At 44.2% G+C, this 25568-nt stretch overlaps 1 protein-coding gene across 1 annotated transcript in view; it reads right to left on the bottom strand.

The window, feature by feature from the left end:
* Positions 1–3480: 3480 nt before the first annotated feature.
* hivep3b (HIVEP zinc finger 3b) overlaps positions 3481–25568 on the bottom strand; it is a 37127-nt gene continuing 15039 nt past the window's right edge. The window contains exons 2-9 of the mRNA XM_026184113.2: positions 14041–16390; positions 13415–13701; positions 11250–13283; positions 10767–10915; positions 6372–6547; positions 6114–6215; positions 4684–5351; positions 3481–4502 (exon numbers count right to left, since the gene is read on the bottom strand). Of these exons, the coding sequence (XP_026039898.1) occupies positions 3843–4502; positions 4684–5351; positions 6114–6215; positions 6372–6547; positions 10767–10915; positions 11250–13283; positions 13415–13701; positions 14041–16039 (6075 nt within the window). The 5' untranslated portion in view covers positions 16040–16390 and the 3' untranslated portion in view covers positions 3481–3842. The remainder of the gene's footprint in view (positions 4503–4683; positions 5352–6113; positions 6216–6371; positions 6548–10766; positions 10916–11249; positions 13284–13414; positions 13702–14040; positions 16391–25568) is intronic.

Genomic DNA, 25568 nt, shown 5'->3' with positions numbered 1-25568 from the left:
AAGCTGTTTACTTTTAATTAAAAATCCACCCTCCTCAGTTGACTCCTTGATAAAACTTCCTACTATCCCAGCAGGGCTCCGTAAGGCGTTGGCATCTGCAATGTTTCGGAGGAGGAAGACGAATCTGTTGCTTCAGACTGCTTTTGATGGACTAAGTGTCTAAAAATAAAAGTGCCCCACTGCTGCCTGTTTTTTAATACTTTCTGTGCAACATTTTATTCACACCAGCTCTCAGGTTTTTGGCTCCTCGTCAAAAAAACTGGCGTGTAACGGCTGAGTAAGCTTTACGTAATCTCTTGCTGGTTGTGTGATTAAACATTGCTGTGCAAACTAAAAGTAAGACCAAAAACACCGGATGGCCTGAGACGCGATGGGAGAGATACTGTTTATCTGAATATTGCCCTGTGTGTTGATCTTGTTTTACACTGCCCGACGCACACCGAGAGTTGCGCGTGCCAGCGTGATCAGAAGATTGTGAGGCTTGATAAAGCTGATCTTCATAATCTCAAACTAATTCTTTAGAAGTGATAAATATATGTGCTTTCATAATAAAAAAAATGGGAGTAACAGAATGACACATATAGACAGTCACAGTTCTTGGAACTTATAACTTCTGGTTAAGAATTAGAAGGTGTGTCACCTGCTGACCCCAATGAAATCTAAAGCCAGTGAGACCAGGAAGCAGACTTGCTCCAGTGGTTCTGAGCTGAGGCTTAGGAGTACGCCCTGATTCTAGCATAGCAGCTTCATGGAAGAGAAATATATTTTTCATCTGAAACTGGTGACATCTAGTGGGGGTGCTGAAGCTGTACAGCTGCCTGGCTCGCTGACAGAAACATCTCGAACACTCAGTTTGATTGTGATTACTGTGCTTGCTGCTTTACAGGCACGAGAGCTCAAAGGATAATCTGCACGAACATATTGTGAACAAACCCTAGATCTTAACACACCTTAACACATATTGAACTGTGCAAAAGTCTTGAGCTTTCTGAAGGTTTTTTCAGTGGTTTTCTTTGGAAGTTGGCTGCTTTTTCACTCATTTTCAGTTTTAAATATAATCTTTACCTGTTAAGAGGAGACTGTCATAAAAAAAAACATCATTTGTTCCCATTTGTTTAGTTAAATCTGTGGCACATGCCATAGGTTATCTCAGCACAGTGTGCTCCATAGAAAATTGAGGAAACTTGATAAGTGCAGGGCAAACACGGGTTTCAGGTCTAAAAAACAACCTACGGCAGATGAACAGTATCTTAAGTCATGTCATTATAAAACAGAAGAAAACTGGAGGAGATCCTAAGTGGGCCAGACCAGTGAAATTCCCCTTTCTGTCAGTATAAAAATGTTTAACTACACATTTACTCACCACATCCTCATCTAGGTTTGACTGCATTTCTAATAGATAATGGCACATGGTTTGAGCACAGATTAAAAATGCAGTTTGGGGAAGGCTAGGCAGATCCCCACATATTAAAGAGAGGTGAATGAATGTTTATTTTAAAAAGGAGGTAAGGTAGGGCATTAAAAACGAGAAGAAACGGCTAGTGGTGCAGGGGACATGCATGAGGTGTGGGCCTTCTGTCTGACACCCCTGGGCTAAAGCATCTGTGCTGAAGGTCTATGCTCTATACTTACAGAAATTACAAGCTTGCCTAAGAGCGTCCAGCATGTCTTGATGAATAAAGGTTAGATTGTACAAGCTCTGTTTGTGCCTCATGCACTGCATGTTCCAATAAATCACTGCATCCATTTCCCATTTTCCCATCAAAATAACTTCAATTGCATTTTATTTATATAGCACCAAATGACAACAACAGTCACCTCAAGGCGCTTTTGTATTGTAAGGTAAAGACCCTACAATAGTACAAAGCTAAAATCCCAGACAATCATATGACCCCCTCTGAGTAAGCACTTTGGCAACAGTAGATATTTATCATATGATTTTAACGTTTTGTCTGCTTTTCAACTGAAGCCAATGCTGATAATGTTAAGAAATCATCAAATGTGTGAAAACAATTTGTCCTAAACTTGACAAACTGTTCTGTTCAAAATGTTCCGCTAAGGCCAAAAAGAAGAAAGTCACGACCTCAGAGTCTGGTGCATTTTTTGTTTTTATTTCTTTAATGACTAGAAATTTTGCTGTGTGAAATCCGCAGGGCACTTGATCTTCTGGTACCAGCCGACGACTCGGCGTCTTAACTTTTTGTCACCAGTTCAAGATACAAGAACATCATGAAAAAGACACACAGATGTAATAAAAAGTTTCTTTCCCCCCCCAATAACAAAAAGTTTAAAAAAAAACCCCAAAAAACAAAAAACCTTGAAACAATAATAATTATCATCAAAGAATAATAAATAAGAAGCACTCTTCCCTGTACAGACATATATTCTAGTCTAAAATCTCTTGTAATAAAAATAGAACTTCAGTGCATTTCCTTTGACACATTTCTGCTGCCCCTTCAGCACGTCTGCGATACAACTCTTAGTTATCCTGGCATTAAAGCAATGGCCTTTACAAAAGAAACAATCAAGGGACAAAGTATTAACCCTCCAGAAGAACATTTTTAAAAAAGCTGATATAAAATTTCACAGCCTTCTCTTTACTATACATCTCAAAAACACAAACCTGGACATAAAAGGCACAAGTAACTACAATTTTCAGTAATACTGGACAAACAAAAATGGAATTCTTTTTGATGAACAATTTTGGTCATTTACAAATGTATTTCTATTCCTTTCACATTGACAGCCCTGTTTCCAACAAAGTCAGGACCTGGATAAAAATGTGCATAAAAACAGAGTGCAGTTAAATGTGCACGTTTTGTACCCTAATATGAGAATAGCAAAACTTTTATTACTTTATATTCTTACTGTGGTTTTTGTTATGCTAGATAAAAGAAATCAACACACAGACAGGCAACCATGACGTGAAAAACTGGTGCTATGGTTCGAATACTCAAAAACTTCTTTAAATTCTTCTGTAAATCATGGATGCTGTGTCCTGCAGGCTAAAGACATATACATCTGGCTTGTGCTAAATCAGGTTTAGGATCAGCATGTGGTGCTATGTGGATTGTCTTTTTTTAGGCATGGTGATATACATTCTGCATATGACCATGAAGGCACCGAGGCTCCATCCAGGTGCCAGCGCTGCCCGCCTCTCACTCAGACTGCTGCAAATATTTTTCTTAAGAAATGTAGAAATAAATATAGCAAAATGATCCCAAAATGTTCTGAGTATTAAAATTGTGTTTAAAGCAAAACTAAGAAAAAAAGGTGCTCTCAGAGTTATAGAACGCGGTGCCCTCCTTTCCACAACACTTGGTGTTTTAAAGGGTTGTGCTGCTGTCCCGAAGTTCTTTAAAGATGGTGCTTAACATGACTTCAACTTAAAAATGTGCATATACAATTCAAAAAATTAATGTTTCTACTTTCAACATTTGTTATATTGTCACCAATTTTCAGTTTAATGTGAGATTTAAATCATTTGCAAATCACTGTATTCTGTTTTTATTTTACCGTACATTTTACAAAGTGTCAAAGTGTACCAGCTTCCTTTGGAAACAGGGTTGTATTTACATTATTACCATATATATATGTATATATACATATACATATACACACATATATATATATATGCACAAACATTGTTTTCATAAAGAAAAAAGTGCATCTTTATAACAAACCTGAATATTGCCAAAACAAACATTTAAATGAACAATAGTATTGAAAATGTATATAAAACCCAAAGCAATTACAAAAAAACAAACAAACAAACAAAACAGACTAGTGTAGCAAACAATAAAGCAAAATGGGATACACGATGCATCGAAGTGTAGACGCTGTCAAGTTCTCTGGTCTCTTGTGGCGGAGTCTCCTTTAGCTCCTCCCGCCACCATATCACTACCAGATGTTCGTTCCTCCCTCTCTGGCTGTTGTCCGATGACACTCGAGGCTACCGGGGGTGTTAGACTAGGGGGTGCTCTTGAACGGTCGTCACTGGCGCAGTGCTCAGTGGTCTCAGTAGAGGACCCGTGGGTGTGGACGGAGCTGTGCGAGCTGCCATATTGCTTTGAGTCTGTGGCCTCCAACTCTGGTTTGGAAAATGTTAGTGCTGTGCTAAGACCTTGCTGCCCTGACTGGCTGGTTCCTGCTGTCTGGTGCTCTGACCAGTGGTCTCCAGGAGTCCTAAGCCCTTGAGTCCTGGGGGTCCCGCCCCAGTATGTTTCAAACCTGGCCAGTGATGGCCCCTCCATTGGGGGTGATGTTGGGGACGTCGGGGTAGTAGCGTGGGACCTTGGTCTTGCCTGTACAATTTGGATCCCTCCTATTGGGATCATCGAATAAGGGACCTTGGCTTGCTGGGAGTGCATGGGAAGATGGCTGAAGATGTTGTCTGTTGTCTGGAGGCCAGGATAACCCTCACAAGTGGAAATGCGAAAAGCAGGTGGAAACAAGCTGGTGTCTGACCATGTTGGCCCTTCTCCTGCTGTTCTGCTTTTCTCCTGTAGGTGGAGCAAAGACTATGTTATTGCTAGCTCATGAGCCTGCTCTAGTACACAAAGTCCTGAGAGCTTTTTGAGAGACAGTGTAGAGAAGACATATGGATTGCTTAATGTTTCTCTGGTTAAAAGTGCAGCCACATATCTGTGACTCGTCTATGAACTAATTAGAAAATAGACTTACCACTCTCATGTGACTACCTGATGTACCAGGGTTCTCCCACGGTAAGTACCCAGGGGTTCTGTGCTGCATCCCCAGGGGCGAGGGAGGCGTTGGAACCTGTGACGATCGGTAGCAGCTGGGTGAAAGGGGAAGGAGAGGAGAAAGGGGTCTGATGGGAGAAGGTCCTCGTTCGGGGGAAGGTGAGACATGTCGGCTGGGTGAGGGGAGCTCTGTCCTCGGAGAGAGGCTCTGGATGGGTGACGAATACTCCAGGCGGGGGGAGAGGCTGCGGCTGGGGGAACAGCTCTCACTGCTTGGGGAGAAGGCTCTTGGAGATGCTTTCCAGCCTCGCCGGGAGAACACTGCTCTCCTGCTCCCCGGCGAGGCAGCTCTTCTGCCGGGCCAAACTCCACGTGGGGAGGGCTCCTGACTGGTGCAGGGAATGGGACCCGGAGGCTCGGGGTCAGGAGTGCCTTGCTTCGAGTGCCTGCTGGAGCTTGAACGCCCCCCTGTTGATGGGTGGGTGTCAGACGATACAGAGGACGGTGGGTTCTCGTGGGACGTGGACTCCTCTTCCTCTTCTTCGTCATCGTCGTCGTCGTTGTCTTCGTCGTCATCCGACTCCTCCACGTCAGAAAACTGATGCTCCTCCTGTTCCTCCGAGCCGCACACACGCTCTTCACTCCCTGCTGTTTGTGCAGACACAGAAAAACACGCAGACTTTAGATATCTATTCATGCCAACACCATGGGCCCTAAAATCTCATTTACTGGATGCGCAAAGTCGTGCAATAAATCCTCACACAAAAGTCACAAAACAGCGATTTACAGGAACAAGCACAAAGCGTGAGGACAGTCAAAGCAAAGGACAAACCAAACCCGGCACCCTTCAAACGCACTTTATAAATAGACTGAGAATGAAAAGGAATTTAATTGAAAAGCGCCATGCCTCTATTCACAAACTATCTCAGCAGCCTTGTGAATGGAAAGACAGTTTAAATGGCGCATCCTTGGCTGTGATGAGTGTAGTCTGTTGGCAAGAAAGAGACAGCGAGAGAGAGGAGGGGTTGCAGAGGAAGGTTAGGGAGGAGATCGTGAAGGCTTTGAGGCTTTTTTTCCAGCTTTGACGGGGAGGTGTCAGCTGTGGCAAAAGGGCTCAGCTTTGTTTCGTTATATACCAAGAACTCATCCTTAAGGACAGGTTACAGCAGCCAGACTGTTGCAACAACATCAGGACGCTGTGGCATGTTCTGTATTCTTCATTTATTTATCTTATACTTTTTCAAATTTCTTATGCAAGGCCAGAGGGAGGAGAATAGAACATCGTGTTGCATAAGCTGTCAGTGCTGAACAGCTACTATTCTTCACAGGCAGGAGTTCATCCAGCTGTGTACCAAGATTTCTCCACAGGGGGAAGGCAAGTATGTGAGATTCATCCAACACCTGAAGTACCTGTTTCCTCGCTCTCCGGCTCATCCAATGATGACTCAGATACACCCATTGCCTGGCATTTTTTCCCATGAGCCTTTGACTTCATGTGTTTTGTAAGGTTTCCTAGGAAGAGAAAAAGAAAGAGAGTTTAAGACAAATGAGATGATCATTTTAGCAGCACAGCCAATAATGTGATCACTGGGCAAAAACAGCATTTTTACATTTAGGACCAAAGAGCTCATCACGTTTTAATAAACAGAACCCAAATTTTCCATTCACCTTTGGTTTTGAAGGCAAAGTTGCAGTGTTTGCAAATGTATGGACGGACATCGGTGTGCGTTTTGATGTGCTTTTTCAGCATGCTTGGCTTCTTGCAGCGGATGCCGCACTCTCCGCATATGTACTTTCCCCTGCCGCGACCTCTCACGTAAACATACTCCTCATTGGACTTATACCTATGAGAAACAGACAGGTAAGAGATCAGAGACAGCAACTTTAAGGCTGCATTTATTAGATTTTAGGTCACTTGAGGAAAACCGGAACAAGCTGTAAGCACAACATTCACATTACCCCATTTGCAAATTTATCACGGTTATGGTGAGCAGATGCAGGGCAACATAACATTTAAGTCCAGTAATACCCCCTCTTTCTGATTTTATGTCTCTGTCTCATCTCGAAAAAACATTTTCCTCTTTATCTTCTAAACTGGTGCAGTCCCTGAATGTGTCGCTTGATGTGAAAGCGACAAGACCGGTTATTTCTGTACTGAAAACAGCACCACTATAAGCATACATTCACTGAATGAGTGTGTGTGTGTTACTGCTAATAAATACTCATAAAGTGAACTTGAGACCAGAACCAACCGAGGCAGATGCAAAATAATCAAACAGGAAGTCGACTTGTTTAGATGTTTGCTTCGACAGTCACACTCTGACAGACAGAAAACACTTAAGCATGGAAGAAATGAATGAGTGAATGAGGCATATTGCATAAAGCGCTATATAAGAACCAATTCATTTACTATTTGCCATTACATAACAACTGGGGACTAAGTAATCAGTGATGAGAGCCATTTTTTCTGAAACTGTGTCCAAATGTTCAGGCATTTCTACAATATATACAAAGGTCCGCTAAGCAGGGTGTGAAAGCATAACAGAAAACAATTATTAGCAAAAATATTAGAATGAGAAGGGTTAGATTAGAATCAGCAGTTAACCTAACCCCACTAACTGCATGTCGTTGAGGTGTGGGAGTACCCGGAGTACGACTGTGGCCTCACAGCAAGAAATAGCCATCTTCAAACCTTCTGCTCAGCGTTCAGTTTGTGTGTTTTTCCTTCCTGCGTGATTTTAAAAAGCTTTTTTTATTTTTATGTCAATATAATTCAGCTTTGATCGTTGTTCATTAACACTTAAAAAACATAAAAACTTCAGACTGTGTATTTTTTTAACCTTTTAAAGTCGATTTGGCACTTAGTTGTGATGTTTTAGCTTTGCGGTATGGGCCTTGAGATTGCAACAGGGCAACGAATGTATTCACAATGACAACCCATTCAGCACAGAGCAGAACGGCCAACCTGAGGAAAACAAAGGTAATAGAAAACCGCAGATAAAATATGAGACCCGCTCATCCAGATAACCTCAAATTTGGCACTGCACTTACTCGTGTCCTCGGCAGCGCACCTGCCAAGTTTAAAGTGGATCTGATGAATGTTTGACGAGATAGGATGAGATAAGACAGCCAGACACACATACACATATTTCTTGATTTATCTGAGAGACAGAGCATTATGTTCGCCAGCTAGTTTTCAGTTAAACCCTGAAAACAGCTGCTAGGAGCCCAGAAGGTGATAATGAAAGCTGCAAACCCCAAAGCCCAAAATATGCACTCAAAGATACTTGGAGGATTACTGCAGAGTGCAGTCATCATTCTTTCTTCTTTCACATTGCACTGCGAGCAAATTCAGTGATAATAACAAAGATAACTGTGGAAGTTAGTGATTGCAGCACAGATACATGCACAAACACACACACACACAAAACTGAGAAACAAGGCTTTCTTTATGGTGCAGGTTGGGGAAGCCCCACCAAAACCCCTTCAGCACTGAGTCCCTCCACTACACCCTGGTGCAAAGAATAGCAGCTATTCTGCTCTGAACGGGTGGCCCTGCCAACAACATCAGCGGCTAAAGAGAGGGAAGGGAAGCCTGGCTATGGCCACCAACCTAAAATAGATACTACATATAAAAATCAAGCAACACATTTAGGTCTACTCTATAAAAAACATTGTTTATGCACAAACTTCATGTTTACCAAAAGGCTATTTGTAGACACGGCGTGGCACAGAGGTCTTATATCTGAATGAATTGTCCTCTATGAAAAATCCACTACTCATGGGGAAACTCACAAATCATTCTGAATTGTAAATATCCAATCTGTGCCGACTGTGTCTAATTACAGGATGTCACGACATCTACGAGACACCAGGCTGTGAATGTTCCCCGTTGTATAACAGAACCAGTAACGGCAAATCATAACAAATTGTTACACAACTGTAAAATAGCCTCAACAGTGAGAATGTGTTGTGTTCATTCAGGAGCTGGCTACTGTTTACCTGCCGTGTATTTCTTGCTACTGCTAAAAATATCCACCCACATATCCGAAAAGAAAAAAAAGTAAAGTATGAGAACTTCACTTCAGTTATCTAGCATTAAATCAGCAGCATATCTCTCGGTACATTCAGTCAAAAATCATGTTTTAGCTTTATGAGAGCCTTGTTGGATGCTGGGAAGAATAATGCTTCTAACCAAAAGGAGCTACTAAAGATGATTAAAACATATTTAATCCTCATTTGAACAGAAAGAAACAGAATAAACTAATATTTTTGTCCTCAGTCTGTCTGAGTGGCACGGGTAAAGTGTTACAGGGTGTAACAAAACATGCATGGTTAACCATTTGCACCAGAGAAAACAATCATGTTTTTCACTGAATCAGTTCAGCTGCTGCCCACATAAACTTCCCCAGACTTTCACCATGACTAGTAAAAAGCATTTATTGTTGCCCATTTCCTGAAATCGATTATTGAGATGACAGTGTGGTACTATTAAACTCCAGAGAAGCCTGGAAGCAGATAAAATCTGGCAAGCCACTGGAACATAAACAAAGCTGCATGATACATATTCATAAAAGACTGCTTTCTAGAATGAAATGAGTGGCACACAGCTATGATTTCAAAGTCTTGACAAAAGGGAGACAGGGATAATGAGTCGGGATGAAAAGCATTCTGTTCTCTTCAAGATTGAGTAGCTGTGACCATTTGCATGCATGGTGGAAACGCAGGAGAACATCAAGGAGCAGGGATGAGAGACAGGAAGGACACAGAGGAGGTTTTGGAGGGAATGAAAACAAAATAATGTGCAGGTAAGTGAAACTGGAAGAGCTGCCAGAGAGAAATGGGCAACACCTCTGGGGTTTTTTTGTGGATGAAAGTGCACTTCCTGAAGTTCAGTGCCTTATCTACTGTTACACGGACAGCTTCTTTACACCTGACATTCATGCACCTAAGCAGGAAATGCAGGGTGTGCCAAGTGTTAACACTCTGGAAGAGAAAAACTCAAAAATAGAAAATTTACCAAAACCAAACCAAACCAAAAAGAATACCAGTATCATAGGAAATTATCCACGTAAGGCAACATTGTATACCTTCCTTTTATTCTTTTCCACTCAATTCAAATTTTAAAAAAACCCACGTTTTTCAAAGTGCTGTACAGAAAACAACAAGGGAATAGATAAGAAGTACATAGATATGAGATATAGTGGGTGCTAAACATGCAGTCACAGTCAAAAAAGGCACGGGAGACACAGTGAGCAAGTAGGCAGACTCGAATGACATTACGTAAAAACAAGTTTTAAGTCTAGCTTTCAAAATCTCAGTGGAGGGAGCAGATTTGACTGCACAGTTTGGGGGCAAACACAGAAAATTCCCAGACTCCTCTGAGTTTAAATCTAGACCGAGGGACGGTCATCAGCTGACTGGGGGGACCTGAAAGCTGAATAGGAGTGTAAGGAACGAGTCAAACCATGAAAGGCTTAGTGGACAAACAGGAGGAAATCATAAAATAAAGATTTAATCAGATACATTTAATGTGGAAACTTTAGCTCGGAATACTCAAACCTCGGGAATAAAGCACTTGGTGCTGGAGGAAAAATCACTCAGACATTTGTGGAAAGCATTTATGTGTTATCCTGATCTGGTCTGTAGACAAATATGACAGCCTCGACTGTGACTCTGACTGCTTGCAGACTGCTTCATACTGTGCCTCCGTGTGACTTTTTATAGCCATAAAAATATTAATGAGAGCCTCACAAAGTTGGAGACAACCTTTTCCGCCCTCTCACACACACAAACCCACACATACACACACAGACGCTGCTAGCTCTCCAAATTAACACCTCTAAAACACAGACATTCGTGCCAGCAGTGAGAGGAAAAAGCTTGGCTACAGGTACAAATGAAGTCCCTCTGGACTCGTGGCCTCCCATCTGTTATTGTATTTTCTCCATGCACTCTTGTCAGCTCTCCATAGGCTGTTTTGCAGTCAGCGGGCATTGGTTTATGAAGAAGTGTAATGAGGAGCTGCCATATTTTGAAACTATAGAATTAAACAATTCTTACCCTCCTTCAAAGATGCAAACCCGAGAAGGCTCGCTCTGCTTGGAGGTGGATGGTCTCTCCACTTCTCGCATCTCTTTATTTTCTTCCTTCTTTTCAGGCTGCTGCTGTTCCTTTACTTCAGTGAGGGTGCTGGGTGGGGTGGCATGTACCTACACTCAAGACACACATGGGAAAAAAATTCAAAACAACTTATAATAAAATGTTAAGTGCTGTTAAAGCAAGATTCAGTATAATTCCAGTTGTTTATCATTATGTTTTTCTAATGGCACAATTGGTGACCATGTTAGAAAATACTAGCATAGTATGCTACTATGCTAGTATGCTACTATGCTAGCAACCTAAAGAGATGAAGACCGCAGAGCTTTGACTTCTAAGATGTAGAAGTATTCAAGAGAAAAACAGACCGTGAAATGTTCTGATGTAAGCAAATTAAACATGGTCAACATTTAAGTGGAAATGTATGTTTATTGTGTTTATGTTTACCTCTGACACATGCGGCGTCCTGCTGTTTTCAGGGGCCACTTTGACTTCGGCTGGAGTAGGGGCCGTAGCCATGGTATAAATCTCAGAAGTGTGCTTCTGTTTAGAGCAGAGCAGAGACAGGGCGACCTTTGTGCTGATGCCTGGCAAGTTGGGGTTGTGAGCGCTGACGCTCCAGGTTGAATAAACTGAAGTGCGGGGGTCCCTCTGGGCAGATGGGTTGGGTTTAACATACTTCTGGTAGCACCAGTTGACTGAGGTTGAAGTGTGGAGGCTGGGGAACGAAGATGCGCTTGCGCCCACCTCCACAGCTGACACAGCTTCCTTTTTTTGGGTGATCTTCTCAGTTGTTTCCTTCTCTTCCACCTTTTCTTCCCTGTCATTTTTCCTTGGCTGGTCTTCTGGCTGCCCATGCACATCCACACTCGTTACTTCTAATGTATCTGATTTCTTCTTTTCCTTTTCCAGCTTTTTCCCAGTTGCCTTCCTTTCTTCTTCCTGTACTACCTTTGGTTCCACACGGCCCTCCTCCTCTTCTTCCTTATGGTGGCCCTCCTCCTCTTCCTCCTCCTCTTCCTCCTCTTTAACTCTTTTCTGGTGACGCTGGGCTTCTGTGCTGAGCTCAAGACTGGCTGCAGGGGACAGCATGCGCTTACTTCCTCCTGCCCCTAGTGGACCGTATCCATCTCCAGATCCTGAGGCCAGCTCTGATGACAGAGACAGAGGAAGAAGGCTCTTGACATCTGGAGAGGGGACTTTCAAGTAGCTCCTTTGCAGTGTCTCCCGTTCCACCTGGCCCATGATGACCATAGCCGTGCAAGAAACTGGTTCCTGTGAGCGGGTGGAAACCAGAATCTGGGAAAGTGTGGTATACATTGCACTGGCATATGTGGGTATATGAGTCTGGAGGCGTACTGGCACCACGAGAGACACTACTGGTGCAAGCTGTGCCAGGCATGTGGCGATGACCGGCCTCGGGTGGTGGTAGGAGATTGTCACAAGGGACTCCTGAGTCAGTGAAGAAGACACAGAAGAAATGGGGGGTCTGCTTTCTGTAGTTTGAGGAGAAGAAATGTGTGTGGTAAATCTTGGAGGAACGGGCAAGTACATGGCCTGGCTCGATGTATTCCTGGAAGAAAAATGGCGAGGAAAAGGGGGAGGAAGCTGATGGAGGGGTATTCCCAACCTTTCAGCCATGTGGATTTGTACTGGATGTATCTGTACAGGCGGGGATTCTGTGTGTGACTGTAGAAATGCTCTTTGAATGATTTGGGTGGATAGTACTTCCGATATGGCTGTGGTGACCGGGAGGAGCTGGGACAAAGACCCTGGGGGAAATGCTTGATGCCCTCTGGGGTGCAAAGGAAGCACCTCCTGAGAGGATAAAGAAATTTGTGGCTGTAACAGCTGCAAAGCCTTTCCAGTGGCATCGAGGCTAAACTGGGAGCTTACTCCAGTGGAGTACAGAGGAGAAAGATTAGAGTAGGAAGGACCAGGTTGCGGACTCTCTGCTCTGGGCAGCTGACTAGTTCTGCCTCCTACTTCCTGTTCTGGTTCCCCTAATGGAGCATGCTTCACTAGAAGACACTTTCTCCTTTCCTTCCAGGAGGATGCAGACTGCTGAGGAGACAGGGATCCATAGTCAAAGGACTTACTTCTGATCTCTGGGATCTGCTCCGTTTGTTGTGGACTAGCTGGGGCCTGCTCTGAGGCTGAGCGCCTCATCTCCTTGTGGCTTTGGTGGTGTTGGTGAGAAGCAGATGGCACCATCAACATCTGGGAACTTTGGCTACTGGGAGCTCGGGCAGCTTGCTCTGATTGTGCTACATCCTCAAAAGAAACAGAAAAGTTTGAAATGTTGCTTTCTTGACTGGGGCTGCGAGGCAAAGACATAGACTCAAAGCTGGACTCTCCAGAGGACTGGGCAGCTTCTGCCAGCCTGAGTCTTTTCTTCTTTGGTGGCAGCTTCTCTGCAGGGAGCTGGGCCAATGTCTGACTTCGTTGAGGCCAGTGGAACTCCTCTACTCTCTCTGCCTCCTAGGACAGATACATTTTTTTATAAATTTAGTATTTAAGTCAATGGTAATGATGCTAACTTGGACAAATGCATTGTATGAAGACTGTAAACAAGCAAGAAAAAAAAACATAATTCAAAAAGGTACATTTACCTTTGATGAGGATGCTGTCAGCGGGGGTGACACAGGTGGCATTTCAGCATCGGGCTCCACAGTAACAAGTATCTCCGGCACTTGAATATTTGGCTGACGGATGAGGCGAGATGTAGAGGGTGATGGTTTTGGCTCAGGTTGTGTTTGCTGACTCTCTCTGAGGTCTGGATCTTGACTTTCCATAGATATACTCTCTTGCTTCTCAAAAGAGCTAGTGTGTTGGATGACAGACACACCCTTCCTGTCCTGCTGCTGCTGTTGGTTTGGTTCAGTCTGTAAGGAAACACCTAGACACAAACAGTAGAAAAATTAGCTCCCATTATAGGGCATCAGTATTGTGCTTTTGAGTGATGCAACTTAGCATTTTGTGGATTCTATTCCCATCTACTGTACAGTGCTACGGGTTACATGGTAGTAGTTTTTCCCGCTTTCTGTTTAACTATGTTAAGACAGTGATGTAGTTTTAGATATTCACTGCTTTAACTTTTAGGTATATGATAATCTGCATGTCTCAGATGCTAAAATGGCATAGAAAAGGTCTTCAAGAGAATAGCTGTATCGATTATGCAACTTAACATAATGATTTTAGCTAAAAAAAACATATTTTGTATGTATGAGAGACAAACCTGAGAGGGCCTGCTTCTGCTCTGGTCTGCGTGGTACTGGAATGAGGCCTCCAGAGCTGCCAGACACAGCTACAGATCCAGGACTGGGAGGATCCTCCTCCAGACTCTCCTCTTTCCTCCGCTTCCTCACAGCCATGGCTAACGCTCGAAACTTATGGTGCATCATCAGCGGGCGATCTACACTGCACGCTTTGCTTGCATCCCTGCTCTCTTGCTCCTGCCCTGGGCAGATGCTTCTGTGGGCCTCGAAGACTTCACTCTCTTGAAAGCGGGCCCCACATGTTCCACATTCAAACACGGCGGGACTCTTTTGCTGTTGTTGTTGTTGCTGTGGCTGTCTGGGTAGTTCGGTGCCTCTTGTTGAGGAGGAGGAGGATGTGGTGGGACTGGGCTCCTCCAACATTGACTCGGCTCCCAGGGGAACCTCTATGGCAGGCTGGCGCTTGAGCATACGCTGCGCATGGCCGATCCTCATCTCTGCGACCACTGCTTGCTGCTCATCAAAAGATTGGCAGAGGCGGTAACCTCTGGGTGACATGGTGCCAGAGGCAAAGGGCTCTCCTTGGCTGGTTGATATTGGCATTGAGTGGCTTCTAAGCAGAGGCACTGCTGACTGGTCCTGCGTACCCGGTGGATCAGCGTCAGGATTATGGATGTGCCTCAAACCACTGGGGCCTGCGGCTTCTCCTTTGGGATCAAAGGCATAGGGGTCTTTGGGGGCAGTAAATTTGGGTGACTCCATGCTGCTCTTCCGTGACAGGGAGGAGCGTCGAGGCTTAACGCTGTCAATCTCACTCGTGTCTACTACTGCTTCATTGATAGTGATGAGCTTGGTAATGTGTTCTATTACTTGGGTTTTGGGTACGGCGAAGGAGATGTTCTTCTCCTCGGTTCCTGAGGGTGAGGAATGTGAGGGATGAGGCTGCTGCTGGTGGGGACTCCGCTGCTGCCCTCCCAGCCTTCCATATTTCCCTAAAATAATTTCTGCGTAGGTTTTGGCACTGGAACTAGGAGGGCTAACTTGGCATATGTCAGTACTGCCTGATCCGGAGAAGTAGCCCGACTCTGTGCTGCCTTTACTGCCAGGCCCAATAGAAGAAGATGATGTGGAGAGGGAAGAGGGTGGGTCATCTGGAGAAGCCATGGGCCCACGTTTTCTCTCACTAAGCCTCAGTGCAAGTCTTTGCTTGACAGCGTGGGAGTCTTCAGGCCTCTGGCTCTCCTCTGAGCTTCTCAGGCGCTCCTTACCTCCTTTCCTATGCTGCCCCAGCATCTCTTTAGAGGATTTTCTGTGCTGGCCTGTCTCGTCCTCAGACTCAGTGCTTTCTCCCTCTGTGTGTTCCTCAGGGTCTTCTCCAGCGCCACTGCCTTCTGCACCACTCAAACTGGGCTCATCTCGACTGGACGCCAGACCCGCTTTAATACGATGGGCATGGGACTTGCGGTGTTTGTATAAGTTGCTCTTGGTCTTAAAGGAAAACCCACAGGGCGCACATGGGTAGGGTCTTTCTCCTGTATGCGATCGTATGTGTTTCTGAAGAACGCTTGGCTTGGCACATGGACGGCCACAGTAAGTGCACACATATTTCCCTGGTTTTTGTGGTTTCTTCTCCCCTTTCCTAGGTGAGCTAACCCCTTCTAGGCCCTGTTGACTGGAGTGAGTTGGAACGCCGTGAGCATGCTCACCCTGGGTGGAGGATGTAGAGGGGAGGGATAAGGTTGACGAGGAGCTTGTAGAGAAGAAGCTGCCTCCTGAGGGACCTGGGGTATCTGAACGCTGCCATGCTACTGCTTGCTGCTGCTGTAACCGAAGCAGGTCAGTGCGCTTGGGTTGGCGGTTTTGTAGGCGGCCCAAGGCTCTGTGTACAGGACGAGGATTAGAAGGCTGCTGGGGTTGCTGAGGTGGACAAGAGCCCAATGAAGATTCAGATGTCACATGCTGCTGCGCTTGCCTTCCAGAGCGCTCCCCATCAGCCGGATGGCTGGGCTCAGCCTCCATAGAGTGGGGAGGAGACCTCACAGACTCGTAACGAAAGGCTCTCGGAGCCTCATTGGTCTAACCGCATGGCAGCAGAGAGGTCAGAGGCATAGGAACATTGACAGACTAAGTTGTAAATCAAAATGGAGCACCTTTTTCAGAGTGGGCCAAAAGTTATGCAAGAGGACAAAATGAGGCATCATTAAAAGGTGCCCTGGAGCCACATGGATGCAGGTAAACATGGATCATTTCTCCGTTCAAAGCAGCTCTGCTTCTATCTAGCCTCAGCCATTTTAAAAGTCCTCCCAAGGTCTTTTTTGCATCTTCTTTGTTCGTTGGCAAGACTGTTAGTTGTTCGTCTTTTAAATGGGTCTAGAGAAACAGAAAAAGCAAAGGAAGCAATGAAAGCACTGAATGAGAAAAAGGAAAATTAATCAATCATCAAGCAGATTTCTTTCAAAAAAAGGTCCATGTGAAAATACTGTAAACATAACATTTCCCTTCTTCACTTTCCAGCAAAGTTCCTCTAAATAAAACCAACAAAACAAGACAAAGTAGCAATTAAGGTCCTGCTGTTTTGACTGCAGTCAAAAGTAAGAAATCAACAGATCATATTTAGAAACAGAAAACACAGTGGGCCCTGTGAGGAAGACTTAGTGTGCTTTTAAAAACCAAAAGAGTTACACCGATAAAGGGGAAGGTCAAAATCATTGGTGTCTTATTAGCAAATGTCATATTAAAATATACTTCCACATATCATATTATGAGAAATTGGGCTACCTTTCTTGCTACTGAATTGGGTCAGTGTTGTCATGACGACACTGACAAGGTAAGTGCATCAATAAGTTATTGCTCTCATCTGTCCTCACTTAAACTCTTATTAAGATAGTGGGTACTGCAAATCTATATTAAAATGCAAGGTCAAGCTGTTCTACATGGGAAACTGAGCATGTGCTCATCTGATGTATGCACACAACCCCAAGGTGTGTGCACAGCTCTTGAGTTCCTTAGACTGTGACAAATTAGAAATTAAGACTTCTACTCCAAACAGTGGAATCACAATCATATCTAACTGACGGCCTGCTTACTGGGCAGGAGTCTGAGGAGCCCGAGGCCAGAAAGTCAACATCCAAACTACAGGCACCAGAAAAGGAGACCGCAGTGTCAGGGCAAAGAGTCAAAACAAATGTTCGAAATATAGTCCTTGCATATCTGATCTGGCACCGAAGCTCAAGGGTGTAAATGAAGGGGGTTGCTTTCTAGTGGAGAAGAAGAACTTGACAGCAGCTGGGTGTCAGTGTTAGCCTCTCGCACTACACTGCCACCAGGGTGCAGTGTTTATGAGTAGTGTCTTCACACAGAGTCTACAGTGACACGGTCCTGTAAGACCTTTCATCTGCTCTTTCACACTTACACTTTCACACTTACACTACTAAAAAGCTGTGTTTATGAGGAGCCAAGTATAGCTCATCAGAGAGTCAGAGATGAGGCTATGATGAAATTTCATATTTTATCAAGATGTATGTACTGCAATATTTCCCCACTTACTGCCAAGCCTGCACTCCATCTCAACTCAAGACACGGGATTCTTGTACCAAAGCCAATCAAAACACACTGTGGGAATGGATTGGGTCAATCATAACATTATTGCTGAGCAGCCGTGCCCAACTGCTTACAGTCCCAGCACAGTCACGTCCAGAGTATCAGTCACCATCTAAGACGCTGATAGTGCTTACAGCTCCCTGTGTCGGAATCTGCGCTTCACTGCTCACTGAAGGAGAACACCACGTGTGTTCACTTCACAGCTGCAGACCTCTGCAACAGTGCAGACAGCATGCACCTAACGTGCCGCACAGATACCGACTGAAAGGGGGTGAAAATGTACCTATTTCCTATTATACATGCATATAAAGTACTAGGAAGGAGAGAGCTGAGGAATGAGGAAGAGAGAAAAGACTGAATCAGTGATCCAGTGGCTGAATAAACAGACCCTGCAGAAGACTGCGGCTTAAGGTGCAAGGGGTGGCAAGGCAGCAATGACAGTTCTTTATAACGAGCTACGCTTTTACTCTCTCCATATGTCTAGAAAAACACAGCACAGTCAGCCTTCATTAGAGCCAGTTTAAAGTGGAATAAAAAGAAAGTGAATCACTCTTCCTCCTGGAAAAAAAGCTCGCCAGATTCTCAGCTCCATTTCCACGTTTCCACACATCTGCTAAGGGCCCATCATCTATCTGTACAGTGTGTGTTTCTCTAAGCAGACTAGTGCTTTGATTACAGCAGACTTTCACCATCAACACTCAGCAATTACACGACATAACAAACCAAAACAGCATTAAAATTCTCCATCTTCACTTTTCTGGCTTCCATATTCTCAGTTTTACGCGAGGACTTTGTCTAGGGTTCAGCAATAGCTTTTGTGTGTTAAGTCATGGGGACACATTACTCCCCAGGCCCAAATTAAAATGAGTTAGATTGTGAGTAAATGAAGAGTTGACTGACTGAAGGGTAAATACCGACACGCTTAAGAAAAGAAAAATGACAAACAAATATAGTGGGTTAAAGAAAAGAGAGAAAGAAAAGGACAAGGAAAAATGTAGCCAGACAGACAGTTAAAAAGAAAGTGTGTAGAAGGACGATTCTGTGCAGTGAGCATGAGAAAAGCAGACAAATAGCCTTCCTTAACCCTGCCGTAATAAATGTCTCTCTTCATGTAGTCGGCTATCAGGGTGTAATTTTAATGATCCCAAGCATAGCTGTTGATGCAGCCCTTAAACAGGGCAATTAGAAGGCTTTAAGGTTGGGAAGAGCACTGCTTACATTATTCATGGCAGTCTAGACTGCCAGGTTTGAATGGGGAAGCACACAGTTAAGGCCTTCCCAGGAAGACGAGGGAAAGGAATGCAAAAGTCTAGGCGACATTAAACCCTAACACACACACACACAGACACACAGACTCTTCCGCTTACAGAGTACATACAGTGAACAGCACTAGCCTCCTCACAGCAATGCCTTATAATACTTAGTAGCCCCAAATCCACTCTGACAGATCTGACCGACCAATCAGCCGCAGCGCCCCGAGGTGACCTACCCCCGTCAACCGATCCTCCTGTAGTTTGATGAGGGGTTTTCCTTCCTCATGATTCTAATACATACACTAGTGTACTTAACAAAAAAAAAGATCACATTAAGACCTTGTATCATACTGATGAGGGTGAAGCAAGGTCGATCTTTGCTCTATTTCTAGACTGAGGTGCGAGCAGGAAGTTGCCAGCGCAGCTGTCATACAGTGTTATATTCTTTTTATCGGTGATGTCAGATCAAACCCCACCCCCCGAAAAAAAAAAAGATTTCATCTGTCCTGAACCATTGTAGCAGCCTTATGGTGCATTCAGAGATTTGTGGCGTGAACTAGTTTTTTATATCTGCTCCAAAAATGCGATAACCAACCAGCTCAAAAAGACGAGAGGGCAGAATGAGTGAGCAACGAGTGCAGAGTGTGTGCGTGTGTGTGCGTGCAAAAGGGGCTTTGTCAGCAGAAACAGACGTTACTGCAGGTACCCAAGGGAGCCCTGACACACGGAAGAGCTCACACTCCATCTCTTTCACACACACACACACACACACACCCACGTGCTGTCACACACCGTCACACCCTGTCTCCACTCATCATCTCTGCCCAGCAGTTATACTTCTAAAACTGTAAAACCCTCACCAGAAAATGCATGTACTTAGCTGTGGTTACACATTGCAGCTTTACCTTTTTTTTTATCTATATATAAGTAAATGCTAAAATTCCAGAGAAAAACATTATTTCAGATAACTTGTCTTTCAAATAACGCTAAATATCTGCAAAATAATATGTTTGGCTGTTAATTCCTTTTTTTTTTCCTGTACTGGTTTCGATTAACATGTACAACAACGCAACTAACTTTCATTCTGACTTTCAGTATATCCGTCACTTAGCTCAATAACCACCACAGGAGCTTTGTCAAAAGTTCAAACTTGACCCACGAGGAGGGTTTTGTGTTCCTTCGTCATATCCTCATCGAGACTCTGACATATTCATGTAGCTGGTTATGACGGATAAGATTAATGCATAGGAATACTTTGCACTCTGATAACTAATAAACCTTTTTACGTGCTGTCTAAAAAAAATCTGCTGTCATACCCTTCAAACACACAAACACACAGATCTCACCCCATCCCATTCTTTCTTACTGGCAGCAGCCTGGTGCAGGTTCCCATGGAAACCAGCCTACTCTGAGCAATGGCAGATGGAGAGGGAGCTGGAGGTCTAAATTTATCTCCCAGCATCCTCTCTGACTACAGACGCACACTGGCAGCAGGAAGTGAGGAGAGGTACTGCTTGGCCTGTGCACGCACTGACAAGTTGGCATGACCCTTGACATCTAACTCCACCCCTCCCACCCCTGACCCACCTCTTTTTAATGACAGCTTGAACCAATAATTGATCATTTTCAGCATTCACAGACGTTTTACTGCATTCCTAAAATTGTAAGGTAACTGGAAAATGAGAAAATTCCTAATACCCCTGCCATCATCGCCAAAAACTGTCGATCAAACTTGGACCCAAAATGCTACAATAGTCTGAAACGTAGGCAGGAATAGTTTGATTTGATAGACAAGAGGGGGAAAAAAAACCCACGGATGCTGAAAATCACACTCGCCAAGGGATATCAGCGCTGTCAGCCGCGTGGTAAGGAAAACGCTGTCTGACAAAACACCACATACCAGAGTCCTCACTCACTCACTCCCTCCCTCGCTGAGCTCTTTGCGGGACGCGCTGGGATCGCCGTACCTCTGGGTGTAAAGAAGGATTTCGCAGGGCTTCAACAAGACTGGCAGTTCACAAACTGTCGCCGTGTTCATTTTGATTAAACACAAGCCAGCGAACTGCAGGTCAATACCGGTCTTTAAATCAAACAAGGGAGAGCTCAGCTGGGTAATGCACACCTCCGTGTTTGAATTACATCTCTGGCAGCACAAAATCTGCCGCTCTGCTCACAAAAATCAACCACAACAATTAACTGACTACAACTTGGGCTAATTGCAGGCTGCCAGATTTGCATTGTTTTATTTATGGCTGACACCTTCTCGGATTTAAATCATCTGTTTCTTTTGTAGCGACTTAGTTTGAATTATAACCCAGAATTTGACTCAGAAGTCTTCACCTTTAATTGGCGACAACCTACACTTACATCCACTTTTCCACAAAACTTCCTCAGAGACTCAGATGGTGAGGGAGACTCTGACATTAACTAAATCTGTAAGTTGTATCGTAATGTCTGCATACTGTAATTTGCTTAATGAGAAACCACAGAAAAAGACTTATTGACAACTACTTGAATCCTTCAACTAAAAAAAAAAAACTCTTCTGGTTATTGACTACTCAAAAATAAGAAACTAAACTTTTAAATTTCAATAAAAAATATTTCAAACACAATAACCAACAATGTGACTCTTAATAACTAACTAGCCTGTTTGCTGTGGCTAACAGGTACACTAAAGTAATGATGAGGGAAAGAGAAGGTGAAACGAGGAAGATTAAATGGATTAGATGGATCAAAATAAGAGAGGAAGGCTGGAAGAAAAGGATAGGGTGAGTGGGGTGCAAATAGAGAAAGAGAGAGAGCGTGAGAGGGAAAGAAACAGACAGAGTTTAGATTACCTGACAGAGCAGTCTGGTCTTCCCCCTTAGAGACGCTTCACAGGCACTGTGAGACAAGCTGGGAGAGCCAGAGAGTGAGAGCGGATATGACTGTTTGAGTGGGTGTATTGCAGTGAGAGACGGAGAGAGAGAGAGGGAGAGAGGGAGAGGCTTGGGGTGAAGCAAAAAAGGAGAGATGGAGAAAGAGGGAGCGAGAAAGACACTAAATGAATGTTTCCACTGTACAAATGCAAAGGGAGGAGGAAAAAGATGTGGCGAGAAGAAAGTAAAGGCGACTCACACTCACAGAGCATCTGAAAAAAAAAATCGCCTCATTGCAGTAACATCATTAATTGCCACATTTCTTAGTGCCAACAGAACCGTCACAGTGAAACCAAAACCCTCCGGCTTACACGATCAGGACAGGATCGTCGGCTGCTGTTTCTTTAACTCGTCACATTGCGCGGCTGTGGTACACCTCGACAGACAGGATTACAAACAGGTCTTGCACGGGGTTTTCCCTTCAACGCAGAACCCTGGAGGCGATTCCTTGCAATTATCGCCTCCTTATCTACAAACTTATCTTATTGTAGTGGCAACTGTGCCACAGCAGCAGCCTTCGTTCCTAAGTGACAAATCTTTTGCTGACATGGACGTGTCTCGTTTACGTAAACCTTCCAGTTCCAGCCAGAGTGCCACTGTGCCGCATCTGTAAATGAATTCCAGAGTGGCATCCATTCAAGCAAGCCCCCGCATTACGCAGAACTCGGGCTAGGCCTATCAGCAGTGCAACACGAGGGAGAGAGAAACAGAAAGAGAAAGAGAGAATTTAGAATGAACGGAGGTCCTGCTGTTCCACAGAGCTTTGCCTCACTGGCAGAGCACAGGAAGTGTGAGTCACACACTCTAAAATAAACACACTCGCACGGCGTCGAGCCGGCACACAGAACGAGCGGATGGCTGGCCCGCTGATCAGAAGGCAGGCAGAGAGAACATGGATCCATGCAGGCCAGCAACACGTGCTGACCTGGTTGGGATTCACCGCCTGGAAAAAGATGATTGTCTCCAGCTCTAATTGCTCTCCATATTTCTTTTCATGCTTCTCTTTTCAACCTTCTCTGCCACACACCATCTTTTTATTCCCCTCTTCACGTTTTTTTTTGCTTACGTCACCTCTTCCACATGCACCACGGCTGGATTGTCCACATGTCTCCCCATTCTTCCTCCTCTGGTTCGTGTTTCCTCTCTTGTTTTATTTGGTCGCATTCAATAGCAGTTTTGTTCAGGACTTGGTGATTACCCCTGGCTCTGTGCGGCTGACTGCTGTAAGGGGACTGTGCTAGCCTGATGCTGGGCTACTCTCACAGGCTGCTGGCCGAGGCACTGTATTGTGTCTCCCTGAATGTGCTCATTGTCACCATTTACAGCACGCACCTTCTATACTGTACTTCCCTGTGAGGGACCTTCACCCATCCGTCATCCCTTTGTCCTCTGTTCCTAAGACTGAAGACTTCTGACGGGAAGGTGGGGATGTCGGGGGTGGAGGCTGACGCCTGGGAACAAAACTGCCACTATGGCAGTGATTGACAGGGAAGTCGCTTTACGCAGACCTAATGATTAGTGAGGCCAGGGAACGAGCAGCAGATAAACAGTCGGATTTGGAGCAAGAAAGAAAGCTAGGATGGCTTAAGGAGAACAGGACAGATCATATTTTGAAAAGTAAATTAAAATGGGAAGTGCAGCAACTGTGAAGGTGGGACATAAAGCTTTCATTAGGCTATAATAAATGGTAACTGTATACTACCCACTGGCCCAAAGCAAGCAAGACTTACAGTATGCAAAGCTGCGCTCATTTACAGTAAATGGAAACAAAGGCTCCCCTGTGGTACGGTCACACGAGGCAGCTTCATGTGTACTGCAGACACCTTCATATATAACATAATGCAGGGACAAGAAACACCTAAAATGCAAACATTGTATTATAAGAAACACTGTGCCGTTTTGAATCGGCCACAGACTATAATTTAGACCAAATGAGTGGTTTGCGCATTTACAGACAACCATACAGATGGCATATTTTTGGACTTTCACCTCATAAACTGCAGACATAGGCAGTAAAGTGGGCAAACACGGTAGTATGTAGAGAGGGTTCTCTCTGTTCCACGGGCAGATTATTTCAGACTTGTGGTCTTCCAGTAAACTGAACCCCTCTGTCCATAAAGCTGTGGTATTATGATAGAAATAAGAGTCATTTAAAGAGGGAGCGTTCCTAGTCTACAAAAGCTGCAGTGGCTCGGTGTTGATCTACCTGTTTGTTTATATTTGGAAGACAAAAAAACAAAACAAAGAAGAAGAGTGCCTTTTGAGAACTAAACCACTAAATCTGGTCATTAATCAAAAAAATACACTCTGACTGTGTCACTGTTTCATGCTCAGCCTCCACTTCAGAATATAAACTTTGTATGACAAGTTTAATCACAGCAATATCTCTGACAGGCCACACGTCAGGTTATACTCCTGACTGTAGGACTCCAATAAACAGTGAGCACTGCTCAGCTGAGGTCAAATGGAGTCATTTTAAAAGGAAAAAGGATTGCTGGACAATCCCTTGGCTTAGTGTAAACATGCATCCATTCTCTGAACTGCTTATCCCACTAAGGTGGCAGGGGAGTTAAACCTTTCCCAGCTGATGATGGGCCAGGGGTTGGGTACCTCCTGGGCAACGAACACTGGCTCATTATAGAGCAGCACAGTCATTCAGGCTTACATCCACGCGTATGGCCGATTTAGAATCTTCAATTAACCTGAGTTAAATAATGTTATACATGCTTTGTGACGATAATCTGCTGCCTGCCCTGTTCACTGCTCTGACATTCAGGGCTGCATGCAGCGAAAGTAACCTGCATGTCATTAAGCTGGAGGGAAGCAAAGGAAACTGTACCTGGAGAAACTCCACATGCAAAGGCTCCAGCAGTTAATGTGATACCCAAAGTTTAAAATGCAACATCCATTTCTAAATGTCCATCCATCCATCGCAAACTAAGATGCTGATGCGATGTCGAGATGATATTCGGATGTCGAGGTCAGGTTGTAGGCACTTCCTGAAAACGTGAAATTGCTACATTTTAGCACATTTGGTACTATTTTCCAGACGATGGAAGATTGGAGATTTGTGTGCCTTCCACCAGTGGCTGCTAATGTCGCCTGAAGCAGCAAAATAAATGTGTGGTTTTAAATCAATAAATATCTGATCGATGAAAAATATCCATAAATCTAAAACAAACTGTCAGCATAACTATTTTGGACATGTTTTTCCCGAGGGTACCTGCTTGTTGGCATTCAACAGGATTAAGGAAATAAACTGTATTGACAGAAGTGCTGCTCCACCTATAGGAGCATGAAAGTCACGCCATGAAGCTCCCTGCACTCAGTTTCTGTTCTGATGTTAATGCCAGAGGAGCTCTGGACGATGGCAAAAGAACAACAAACGCTATATAAATATTGAGAACTCTTGCAGAAATAGCAACTCAAGTCCAAAAAGATCTGTACTTGTGTTTTGATTATGTGAAGCCATAAACATTTGATCAAGTTATTATTAGCTTTGAACGATGATGGAAAAGACCTCAGAATTATGGAGAAGTTTTACTAGGAACAAAGTCCGGCAATCAGAAGCAACAATGAAATTGGAGAATTTGTCAACATCAGAAGAGGTGTACGGCAAGGGTGTGTGCTGCCACCTGGCCTATTTTCTCTGTACAGCGAGCACATCATGTGCAAGATTGAATGAAGCCAGGAATTGTGGTCAGTGGCGCCTAATTAATAACCTGAGGTATGCAGACGACACTGTAATCATTTCAACATCTAAAGAAAACTTGAAGA

This window comes from Astatotilapia calliptera, chromosome 11 (genome assembly GCF_964374335.1).
Source record: "Astatotilapia calliptera chromosome 11, fAstCal68.1, whole genome shotgun sequence".
In the NCBI taxonomy this organism is placed as follows: domain Eukaryota; kingdom Metazoa; phylum Chordata; class Actinopteri; order Cichliformes; family Cichlidae; genus Astatotilapia; species Astatotilapia calliptera.
Note: the sequence above shows the minus strand (reverse complement) of the source record. Positions and strands in the feature narration are given on the sequence as shown.